General features: G+C 31.8%; 1 protein-coding gene and 1 long non-coding RNA gene across 3 annotated transcripts; one reads left to right on the forward strand and one right to left on the reverse strand.

Moving 5' to 3' along the window:
* Positions 1-169: 169 nt before the first annotated feature.
* Positions 170-9,316, reverse strand: LOC114295577 (uncharacterized). Of its 2 annotated transcripts, none has more exons than XM_028239856.2 (7): positions 8,483-9,316; positions 5,268-5,402; positions 3,738-4,105; positions 1,782-2,526; positions 1,577-1,673; positions 1,431-1,485; positions 170-476 (listed from the first exon to the last, which is right to left on the reverse strand). In XM_028239856.2, the coding sequence occupies exons 1-7, from the start codon at positions 8,976-8,978 to the stop codon at positions 414-416; spliced, it is 1,959 nt and encodes a 652-aa protein (XP_028095657.1). In that variant the 5' UTR covers positions 8,979-9,316; the 3' UTR covers positions 170-413. The 2 variants fall into 2 exon arrangements, with proteins under 2 accessions (XP_028095657.1, XP_028095656.1); XM_028239855.2 differs by having other exon boundaries at positions 3,738-4,108; positions 8,483-9,267.
* On the forward strand, positions 6,096-9,171 carry LOC145789630 (uncharacterized). Its single transcript, XR_014327753.1, has 2 exons — positions 6,096-6,771; positions 7,830-9,171. It is a non-coding gene; the product is annotated as an uncharacterized LOC145789630 (long non-coding RNA).
* Positions 9,317-12,456: the final 3,140 nt, after the last annotated feature.

Consider the following 12,456-nt stretch of genomic DNA (forward strand, 5'->3'; position numbering starts at 1 on the left):
AATCCAATTCCATGGAGCTATATGGCATGTATCAATAATGAAGAATTAAACCAAGCCTTGTCTCCAAGTAAGTGACCAGTAAGTTTTTTTTTTTTTCAAAAAAAAAAATATATATATATATATATATAGTTATAAATGAAATGCAAAGCAAAATGATCAGCAAAAGAACTGGAACACTAAAAGCTCAGAACATGTATATAAAAAAAAAGGTGCCCCCCAAAACTGCCTCCACAGGCAAAGAAATTGCACTTCACAAAGGTTTACCAGAGAAAATAGACAAGAAAATTTGACACGGCATTGTAACATTATTCAGAGTCATTAAAGAATTGATTAGATAACAAATTTCACTTGGGTGTCGGAAGAATCTTTAGTCTTATAATCCAATGCATGCAGACCAGCCCATATTGGTACTGCTATACCAGTAGGTGCTCTTTACCGTACTCGCGCACAATTACAGGCACACTAGTGGGTGGGACCTGCAATTAGCAACAAAAAGGGAAAAAGAAACAATGAATAGTTGGCTGAACAGACCAGCTTAATTTAGTTTACAGTTTGTGGATAGCTGTCTAACATATGATGTTGTTCCTATTTCTATTTCTATTTATTCTTCATTTTTTGAGATTATTTTATATTGAGCCTTTTGGTAGGGGCATTTTAGTAAAAGAACAAGCTATTTTAGGGAAATTCTGTTCGCACACCGCAAGAAATCTCAGTACACACCATATGTTTTGTTTGGACATAAACCTTCGAGCAAAAGGCAAATGCTCAAACATAAATTGATGAACAAAGATAAATTGTTCAAATATATATTCCATTCAACTGTTTATGTTCGAACAATTGCTTTTGTTCATAAGTTTACATAAGAACATTTGATTTTTGTTCGGAAATGGTATGTACTGAGATTTTTTGTGATGTGTAAATAGAATTACCCACTATTTTATGCATACAGGGTGCTCTGCTATTCACACCCACATTTATCTTTGGAACCCCATCAACTAATTTCAAATTCTTTGAACACCCCACTTAATTCCAAAATTAATCTCAATACTCCCAACCCCTAACAATACCTCCACCCCAACACTCCCAGATTCTAACACCGATGTTTAACATTGCTCCATTTTACTGATCTCCAAATCCCCTTGGAACCCAAGTTTGTTATGTGGGCTTCGAATATTGTCATACAATTACAAATCTATATGCATGGTGTATGATGTCATCAGGAATGCACAAATGGGATAGAATTGGAGACCATAATTCAAAAGGTCAACCGAGACTAGGCGGGGACCTTTTGAATTATGGCCTCCAATTACTAACAAAATATGGCAACACCATAAATAGCAGATGATTTTGAAGAACCATTTACTTTCTAAGGCATGCTTGAAAATGGCCTAATGTCTTGACTTTGAAAATTAAATCGCAATATGACTTACCATGCCATAATCTGTGATGATCATAGAGATATAATCTGAAGGAGTTGCATCATAACTGTTACAGGTACATCAAAAGAAAAGTTTTAAGACTCAGAGTTAAAGAGGCAGTTTTATTTTCTTTTGATAAAAATTCCTCAAAAACTTACACTAAATTCAGAAGTTGCAAATTTTCTTTACTGGTCCAATTATCCAAATAATTCATATCCATTCTTCCTGGAACTTTAGAAATGTCATCCGGATCTCCTGCAAACAATGTAAAGATGCTCCTCAGACTAACACACGGAACAATAATCCTGTAGACGAAGCTAAACAACTAGTTGAGAGCATCAAATAACAGAACATAAGACATACCAAGTTCATTTGAGCAAATGGAATCAAGTTGTACCCTTTCATGAAACTTATATGCTTCACAGCAAATCAGAACTGGAACATGGAATGCATGAGCTACCATAGCAACACATGCAGTCCCAACCCTTGAATAAACTGTTCCATTTGCCAATACAGAGGCAGCCCCCAGAAAAACTTTTGTGACTTCATGCATGATATATGAGACAGCATTTATATGAGTATATGTACAACGGAGGCCCTTTGCAAGCAGCCTACGAAGTAATTCTTTGCCTTCAAACTTTGGTCGTGAATCCACCACCACAACACGAAATTGTTTTCCAAGCTCATGGGCATATAAAAGAACCATTTCGACAACCAAGGATGATCCATATGTAAGAAGGACATCCCCATCCCTGATTTTTGTAGAAGCATGTCTGACTATCACCTTGTCTGCAAGAACTATCTTCTCATTGATAAAACGATCAATGTCGGAATACAGAGTTGCTTTTGCTTCTGACTCAGAAAGATTTAAAGGTAATTTGGCAACGCGAGCTTTTAAAAACCTGATTGCATTCCCCATACTGATTGAAAGGGGCCTACATTCAATCAAAAATGAAATATAACTATTGATTTTTGCAGTTAAATCTCTAGCAAGAACCTTTTCTGGTGGTGTACAATAGTCTTTGATGGCTTCCCGAAATGCTTGAAGCATAGCAATACAACGAGCATTACCCCCAAATACATCTCCTGCCAAATATTGTAATCCAACCTGACAAAAGTTTGTTTATGATCGTTAGATTTTATTTGACATAGTACATTTTTTTCCACATAATTGGTTCCCATAATAAGATGATTCATCCACCACCGCCTTTGTCCCAGTTGTTTAGAAGTAAATATGTTATCACTTGATAGACATGTAAAATTGGTTTGCCCAGCCCATGGCCCTAGGGGGCCAGGCTAGGCCCGAGCTCAGGCAAGGCTTTTGCAGAGTCCTTGGGCATTTTTTTAAAAACACTGGGACAGTTCTCAGGCCAGGCTTCAAATACACTGGCCCAAACCTTTCCAAGGAGGTGTGGAATGGACTGGCCATAGGCAGTAGGGGTGTAAGAAAATGTGATTGGACCGAATGACCCAACAACAACAAAATTTCTCAGTTTTGGTTGGTTTTTGCAAGAATATTGGTATCTTCAGTTTTCATATTCCAAAACAGTCGGTTTTCAGTTCAGTGGGAGTGTAGAAAATTGACACCAAAACCGACTATTGCATAATTTTTTAAACATTTATAGTACATGTTGGCATAATAAAGGGACAGGTTTCCATCTTCCTTTCAGTATCTTACAAATTTTCAGAGACGTTCCTACATATTATCTGTTCTTTGAGCAATCAACTAAACCGGTCTGAACTGATGACCATCAAAATACACATTGGTCTGGCCTAGTTGTATGCTTTGCTCAGCCAGTTCAACTACATACAAAACCAGAGGTTTCATTCAGTTAATTTTTTTCCCCATACCCCAACCGAGCTGAAAAGATTACATCCTTATGTGGGATTTGAGCCTGCAGCGGGCCCACAGGCCTTGTGCAAAATTTATAGGCCTATCACTCATATCTATATATAGTTAACATGAATGCATAACAACTTTGGAAAAGGGACCAGAAATTGGGTAATATTATTTTAGGTAAAAATCTATGTAACAAAGACACTAGCACGAGGATATCCATAACAGTTAACGTTGTCCAATCTGAGAATATGAAATACCAGAAAACATGACGATACAGGTTTTGGTGTCTTGGACAGTATTCAAGATGCCTACATCTCCAACTGACAACAAGGCATAATATTACAAAATATGAGGCCAACTTATTATATTACCAAATTTTTAATAATCGTGTTTAAATTTAGTAATTTCATGCTTGTAATTACACAGTTGGAACAAGAACTAATAACAGATAATAAACTAATTTTCTGCACAAATGATACCTTGTAAACAGCAGGATGCATTGGTTCAAGTTGGAAAAACTTTGCCTCCAGATCAGGAAGCTGTGTTCCATGTTCATATTGAGGCAAATGTCGAAACAATTCAACTCTGTTTCTAGCTTCAGTTTGGTTGACCACTGCACGCCTTTTGGCCTTCCCCACACGGGTTTTATCATCAAATTGCATACGTGGAGGAGGCACATCTTTCTTCCTATCTTTGTCTGGTGGACGATCACCTCCTTTTTTCTCGGAAGCTGCAACAGAAGATGCGACAGGACCGTCTTTCTTTTGTGAAGGCTGCTTCACGCTTTTGCTAGTTTGGCCAGGCACTGGAGCCACTCCTCCAGAAGCAGCAGCAGATTTTTTCCCCCCTGCTATCACCACAGCATGATTGACACACATGCGGAATGAGAACATAGATTGCACGCAAACCAGAAGAAGAAGAAGAAGAATTACATGACCACTATAAAATAAATGATAAATAGCAAACATCATCAGAATCGCAAAGATTTAGTAAAATAAACATTATTTGCGTCAAGTACATAACAACGAAAATAAGAAATTTAACACGGAAGACAGACAATCTAATACATCTATCCTCACACCTATTACATAACCTACTGAACCAACAATCATTCAAATTGTTCACAACAGACAAAAATCTCTCAAACCCCCAAGGAAAATGGAAAAGAAGTTCAGAATTAAGGCCTCATTTGGCATGTGGCTGTTTTAGCCTAAAAGCCAAAAAGTTACTAAAAAATCAAAAAGTCTATAACTTACACCAAAAAGTCAGATTCCTTTTTCTCTCTACTTTTTGCACATTTTTTCGTAAAAAACTAAAAAGTCATTCCAAACATACTAGTTTTTTTTTTACCTCATATTTTAGCTAAAAAGCAAAAAAGTTACTAAAATAGCATATTCCCAAACAAGGCCTTAAAGAGTAAACGAAGATTTAAAAAGTTTCCTGTGTGAAATAATTAAAATGGGTTTAAATTCATGAAGTGAAATCAGAAGGTATCTCAAAACCTCAACATTCCATCAAAATGTTCATCAGGATTTACTTTTGCTATCAGAAGCTATCTAATATTTTACCACAGTAATACATTTGATTATATTTTACTAACTATAAAGTTAAAAACGACTATTGACCAAATAATTCGGCAACAAAGACACCTTGCTATTTGGACAGAATCACTATTCAAAACTAAAATATTTCCAAAAAGAACCTCATCTCAAGTTCTAAGAAAACATTAGCATAATGCAAGAAATCAAACACAAAATTCTTTTAAATAATAACAAAAGAAGTTTCTAGATATTACATGAATCAAATGCAAATGCTACGAGGTTATCCACCAAATCCTAATCAACATAATCTATTTAGAAAAAGTTGTCAGGTAGAATGCACCACTTAAAACTACCTACTAAATAAAAAAAAATATTATAATAACATTTTTCAAAATCCAGGATACCAATCATACAGTAGCACCCATTCATTTCCACTTGTTCCTAAGATATGAAAATCTCTACTCGAACCTTTGGAAGCAGCTTTGGCAGCTCGTTGAGACTCCTGCAGGGCACGCCTTTCAGCTTTTGTTGTCTTCTCTTTTAATGCCTTTGAGCTTGATAACAATTCATTTGATATTTCTGCACCTTTTCCTATACTCATCTCTGCAAGATTTTTATTTAATCAGGTAACTAGGACAAGCAAGCAAAATCATCAAATCAACTACACTGTCCTATGAACAAAACACATACATTGAAAAATAGAAAATAGAATAATAGCATGCAAACTCAAGACCAAGTTTATCATAGAAGCTATGCACACTTAATATGACAACATTCCACAGAGATAATCAGGCAACTGGTATCTACAAATACAACGCAATTGAGCAATAACCATATCATGGCTGTTAATGTGATTAAAGAGCTATGCTTGTATTGAAAAGAATAAAGCATGGCTATAAACTCCATGATGTAAACTAATAGACCATTTTTCCAGAAAAATCCAATTTGGCCTACTATGATGATCTTTTGGGAAATTTCATTTTGCCCCCTCGAACTATTATACTTGTCACTTTATCCCTTGAACTATTAATTTGAACCATTACCCCTTAAACTATTGAGATTTGTTCATTTTACCCCCAAATCATTAACGAGGTTAATATTTTTCACAGAATATCACACCCATCAGCACATAAAAATATTTGCATATTCTTTCTCCATGTCATGACTTCATGTTGCTTTAGTACATGTTTTAAAAAGTAAAATTTGAAGTCTTTCTATATAGTTGAGTTGAGTGATGAATAGGGTGAATCTCTCTCTCTCTCTCTTCTTGGTTGACTCGTGTAGAAAAGGTTTTCCTTTATTTTTGTATGTGGGTGGTGCCCCTTGACACCTTTTATATTAAATTACTTTTACCTATTAAAGAGTTGCTATTTTATAATATTTTTTTTCACAATAATTTTTTGTAGTTATAATTTTAATTAGGCCTCGTTTGGGAACAAGCTAATTTAATAACTTTTTGGCTATTTGGCTAAAATATGAGCTAAAAAAAACTAATATGTTTGGGATGACTTTTTGACTTTTTACGAAAAGATATGCGAAAAGTAGAGAGAAAAGAGAATCTTTGACTTTTTGGTATGTGTTGTTGGCTTTTTAGCTAATTTAGTAACTTTTTGACTTTTTAGCTAAAAAAGAGGGTTCCCAAACGAGGTCTAAGTATATAAATTAACATACAAGCATTGTGGCAAATCAAATTCAAGTGTTTTGCATGTTCTTCCTCCATATCATGCCTCCGTCTAGCAGCACACATTTCAACAAAAGCATCATTCAAAGGACTTTGAATAAAAAAATGAAATTAAATACAAGGTTAATCAATCTGTTCAAATCAAACCTAACAAAGGTTATGAACCATACTCCATACTACATAGCTTCTGATTCTTCCTTCCTATTCAGTACCGACAACATAAAATTTGTGGGCAATTCATGTATCCTACCCAAATTCAAAATCAAAAGTTCCAAATTAGAACATTTCTTAGTTCTAATCTTAGTTGCACGAAGCGGGAGCAAGAGCGGGAGCTGGAGAGGGAGCGGGAGCGGGGAAGCGTGGCCATGTAAAGGAGTCGTAATTTGGAAGCGTTTATATATTATTTTTATTGAAATATTTTTAATTTATCTATATAAACATTTTTTAAAAAAAAAATTAATTAACATATATATGTTAGAAATTTTTTATTTTTATGTAATATTTAATTAATTAAATACAACACAAAAAATATTTTTTAAAAATGAATAACAAATAAAAGTAGTGGAGTGATATTTTTTAGAACTCTTGTCATTATTTTTGAATAAAATTTATTATATTTTATTTAATAAACAACATTTACGTTTTATTTAAATATACTTTTTATTTTTATTGATAATACTTTTAATTTATATATAATTTTTAAATAATATATATAAAAATATTGTGAGATATAATTTTTTTTCTCCAATTAATATTTAAAATATATTATAACTATCATAAACAGTTATAAATTATATTTTATTGTGTTTTTACTTAGAATTAAAATCTATTTATTTTGTGGATATAAAAATTAATATTAACTTAATATATATATATATAATCCATTACATTTATTTATATTTATAAAGGTAAAATAAATAAATAGAAAATATATTAGAATAATTATAAATACATTTAATATTTGAATAAAATATAAAATAAAATAAAATAAACAAAAACAAGAGAGAAGAGAGAAGAGAGAAGAGAGGCTCAGACAGAGGCGAGACAGAGAGTGAAGAGGAGGAGGCGGCGATCGATCGATCGATCGACCGATCGAGAGGAGGACGAGACGAGATCGAGGGAGAGAGGAGACGAGATTGATCGATCTAGAGAAGACGAGTCATGAGATAGAGATCGAGAGAAGAGGGAGGGATAGACCGATCGCAAGGAAGAGAAGACGATAGATCCGCGATCAGATTCGCGTTTCTCTATCATCAAACTCGCGATTCTTCTGCGAATCTGAGTCAGAAGTGCAGAATCACGCTTTTGAGGAAGAATCGTGAGCAAGTTGAACGATTCCTGCTACTAAGGTTCTAATTTCCTTTCAACTATTCAGAAGTCAAAATCAAACTTCCAAATTTCAATAGTTTTTTTGCCACAAACACTAAAAATACTAAACCGCTTAATTTCCAAATCATCAATCAAACTTTCTTCAACTTAATCAAATACTCCACCTGTTGAAATTGGTCCGATGTTAAAACCCATTGCCAAAATTTTGAAATTTGTGGTGGGTGTCTCAAATTCTACTTGGTTTGTACTTATGACCCATTTATGAATTGCATTAGCAGCTACGTCTGACCCCGTTCTTATTGTATTCAAATCTTAGTATATATTATGAGTTATTCACGAATTAAGGTTAATGAGATTAGAGTAAACTTGTATTACAAATCCCTTTGACAGAGACAAACGCTCTTTGTATTTCCTCCTTCTCTGATACTGAAATCCTATGCCATTTTTCACTCATTGAAATAGATTTATAACTGAACCACGTATACCTTCATACAATTGTGTGATTGCTTTGTTTTACTTCCTCTCCTTTTCATTTGTTCCGTCATAAGCTTAAAACAATGATCAATACGCAGATGAAAATATCAAATAAAATGGCAACAATGAACCAAATTATCATTCAATCGTGAATTGAAAACAAAAGAAACAGATAACAATATTTGAAACAAGAGTCTACCATTAGCAGACACCTCCTGAGGCTGCTTCATTGTCAAATCAATACCTCCACTCGGAACAGACGAAGCGAATTTCCCCGAATTGCTTCTCCGAATCCAATTCACCGAGTCCTCCGAGAACTCTCCATCCACAACCCTACTCAATGGCGAAATCGCCGACGAAGGTGAAGTCCCGAGAACAGACTCCGACTGATTATAGCTCCCGACGACGGGGACGATCTCCACGGAGCTCCGCCTCGTCGCCGACGCCGGAACCGGCACATCGACGGCGCGTGACTGGTGATGGGGGACGAGGGAAGAGAGATTGTCGGAGGCGTGGCGTGGAGGGGGGATCATAACGGGGGAGAGGGAGTTGCCGGAGACCGGAGTTGACAACAACGGCTCCGGCGCCCCGGATTGAGCCCGATCCGGCGAGAGAGGCGGTGGTGCGGCGGGGGCGAAGAAGCCGACATGGCGGACCTTGGGATCGATCACTCGCGATGTGCGTCTCGAGTCCATGGGAGAGTCGTGAATTCAGTGGCTAGGGTTTGGGTACCTTTGTATTTGTTGTTGATGTTGTTAATTCCATTGAAATTGAAGATGTGATTAGGGTTTTTTTAGAGGGATTGTTGTAGAGAACAAGTGAAAAGAAGAAATTGGGGAGTGACGATGACGATAAAATCCAATAGTGGTGGGTCTGAAAAATCTACTCACCATCATAAAAAGAATTATTATTATTCTTATTATTTTTTTTTTGGTTGCGATGGCTCTCAAGAAAATTATGATAGATGAAGAGTCAAAAGAAAAAAAAACAAAACAAAAAAATAAAATAAAAAAACAGCTGTTCTCTTCAGTCCGAGGTGCTGTTCCTTTGGTTTACTTTTTGGATTTTATTTCAATAATTTAAATTATTCATATTTTTAAAATTTGTTTAGAATATTATCTGTGTAATCAAATTAATTTGATAACGAAAAGTATGCGTTTTGATTATTTTTATATGAATCGTTTATTTTTTTATCATTTATTTTTTTTATATAAAATTGATTCGAATACGTAATTTTTGTTATTCGATTGCTTGATTTTTTAAAAGGATGATATCTTCGATGAATCCTAAAATATGAACGATTCAAATTATCGAAACGTTACTCAAAAGTAGACCCATTAGGCCGAACATTACCTCTCTAGTCCGATTAAGAACCGGAAAAAAGTTTAGGGTTAAAAAAATTGTGAGTTTCATCCTCATAATAAAATAATTTTTTAATTTTTTAAATTCAAATGTTAATCTTTGTGGAATTTTTTTTAAGGTCCTGGTATTAAGATTTTATAAGATAAAGGACATACAATATTTTTATATTTGTTGGAATCCTTTAACATTTTCATAGAAAAAATTCAATACAGAGAAATTATTTTGATTTCACAGAGAAATTTCAAAATTTCTCTAATATGATCACAAAAAAATTTCAAAATTTCTCTAGTTTAATCATAAAGAAATTTCATCGAGAGATTTTTACTAATAAAAAAAAGCATATTGAACCTCTCATTCTATTCAAATTTGGAGAGAGACGTTTCACTAATTTTTCTTTAATCTTTTGATTTTGTTTTTAAATTAAATTATTTGTCAATTTCCATTAAAGGAAATCAACCTAACAATTAAACTTAATATAATTATGGAAGCTTTTTTGATAAGTTATCTTTTTAAGAGTTTTATTCCATCAAACTCATATTCTTTTTCACTATTCCATTAAATCCTATTTGAGGTAAGAAGACCAAAACACCCTTGATTTCTCATGCCCTTTATTAATGTTGATGTTATTATATTTTGATAGTTTCCATACATTAGGATGTTGACTGTCATTATATTCATATTAATTTGAAATGAATTTTTGTCATTGTGTTGTCAATTATATGATATGAATATTCACATCATTATATTCACATTAATTTGAAATGAATTTTTCATTGGGTTGTCAATTACATATTGTGAATAAGAATGTGTTGTCAAGTAAAAATGTAACATGCTGTGAACATTCACATTGTTACATTACATGAGAGAGAATTTTTTGGAAAGGTGTTATGAACGTTCATATCAAATGAGAAAGAATGTTTATATTATTTTTAATGTGTTATTAATTAAAAATAAGAAGGTTCACATATTGTAAACGTTCATATTACTATATTAGATGAGAGAAATTTTTTCGAAAAGGTGTTGTGAGCGTTTATATCAGATGAGAGAGAATGTTCACATTACTTTTAATGTATTGTCAATTAAAAATATATCCATATTAGATGAGAGAGAATGTTCACATTATTTTTAATGTGTCATCAATTAAAAATATATTCACATTATATAATAATATAAAATAATAACATCTATGTTATTTAATTTGTGTATGACATTTTCTATGTCTTAGTCCTTTCATTCTTTCTCCACATTAAATATCAATATTAAATATAAGAGCATAAGAATCTAAGAAAATAATATAAATCAAGAAAAAGGATTTTATGAAATAAAAGCATAATGTGGATTAAAAAATTCTTTTATGAACTTCTTGGGTTAGGACATTTCTAAATTGATTTATCAATAAAAATCCCTATAATTATATATAGAATATCTACAATATTATCCGTTTAATTTACTTATTAAAATGTATTTTTTTAATCGATTTTACTTAACAAAAATAGATAAATAATTTAGATTAAAAATAAATTAAAAGATTATAGTTTAAATTAGCAAAATTAAGGTTTTATTTTGTTATAAGAGTCAAACCCTAAGATTTTTTTTGTAATATTTTCAAATTAGTAAATATTTTCCATGTTTAGTTTTCAGTTTTTAAAAATAGTCTTCTAAATTTTCAATTTGTATTTTTTTATTTGTAATGATTTTTTAAATATTTTAATCATTTTTTAATTTTTAAATTCACTTAATCTTAATATACTTAAAAAGTAAAAATTGAATATTTTCCATCTTTAGTTTTCAGTTTTCAAAAATAGTTTTCTGAATTTTGAATTTGCATTTTTTTATTTGTAATGATTTTTTAAATATTTTAATCATTTTAAAAATTCTTAGATTCACTTAATCTTAATATACTTAAAAAGTAAAAAATTGTAAAAAAATCTTTACGAATTTCATTGAATACAACAAAATACAAAAATGTATTGAATTTTTATTTTTGTTTTTTTGTATTTTTTGAATTTGGTGAATTTTTAAAGTTTTTTTTCAAAAATATTATATTTTTTAAGCGTATTTAAATTAGATATATCTAAAAAAAAAAATAAATTACATAAAATATTTTTAAAAAATTCACTAAATAAAACTCAAATTTTTGAAACGGATTTGGTAGGTAGCTCGAAATTTAGGGGCCCGAATGCCCCTAAATTTCCATATAAGGCAAAAAAAAAAAACAAGGCAAAAAAAAAAAGAAAAAAAAAACAAACTTATCTAAAAAAGGAAATTAGGGCCATTAGGGCCACTGTTTTTAGGGCCACAATTCATTTTCCTTTTTGAAAAGTGGAATCAATTTTCTAAAACCAAACATGATGAATGTATTATCTACCTTCTTGATAAATATAATTTTTTTTAACGCATTGATTGGTTATTATTTGCCTCACAATTGCCTAATAATGGTGAATTAGTATATTATATCCACAAATTTTTAAGTAAATTACACTTTTTATATCTAGACTCTAACATAATTTTTTTTACTTTGATGCTTACACTTCAAGTTCATATTTAATTTAGTCATTTCAGAAAAAAAAAATCGTTAATTTTTTCCCAAGAGATTGCAAGAGTCCCAAAATTTCTTATTTTAATTGCTAATTTGAATAGAATGATTAAATTAAAAGTATAATTAAACTAAGGATTAAATTGTTTAATTTAAAATAATAGAGACCAAAATAAAATTATAAAAATTAAAATTTTAATTTAATCTATTTTTCAACCATGTGATTGATTTAAAGTACCACATATATAATGTACTACTAAATAATTATCCTGGTT

This window comes from Camellia sinensis, chromosome 4, assembly GCF_055761805.1.
Source record: "Camellia sinensis isolate YWXY chromosome 4, ASM5576180v1, whole genome shotgun sequence".
Lineage (NCBI taxonomy): Eukaryota > Viridiplantae > Streptophyta > Magnoliopsida > Ericales > Theaceae > Camellia > Camellia sinensis.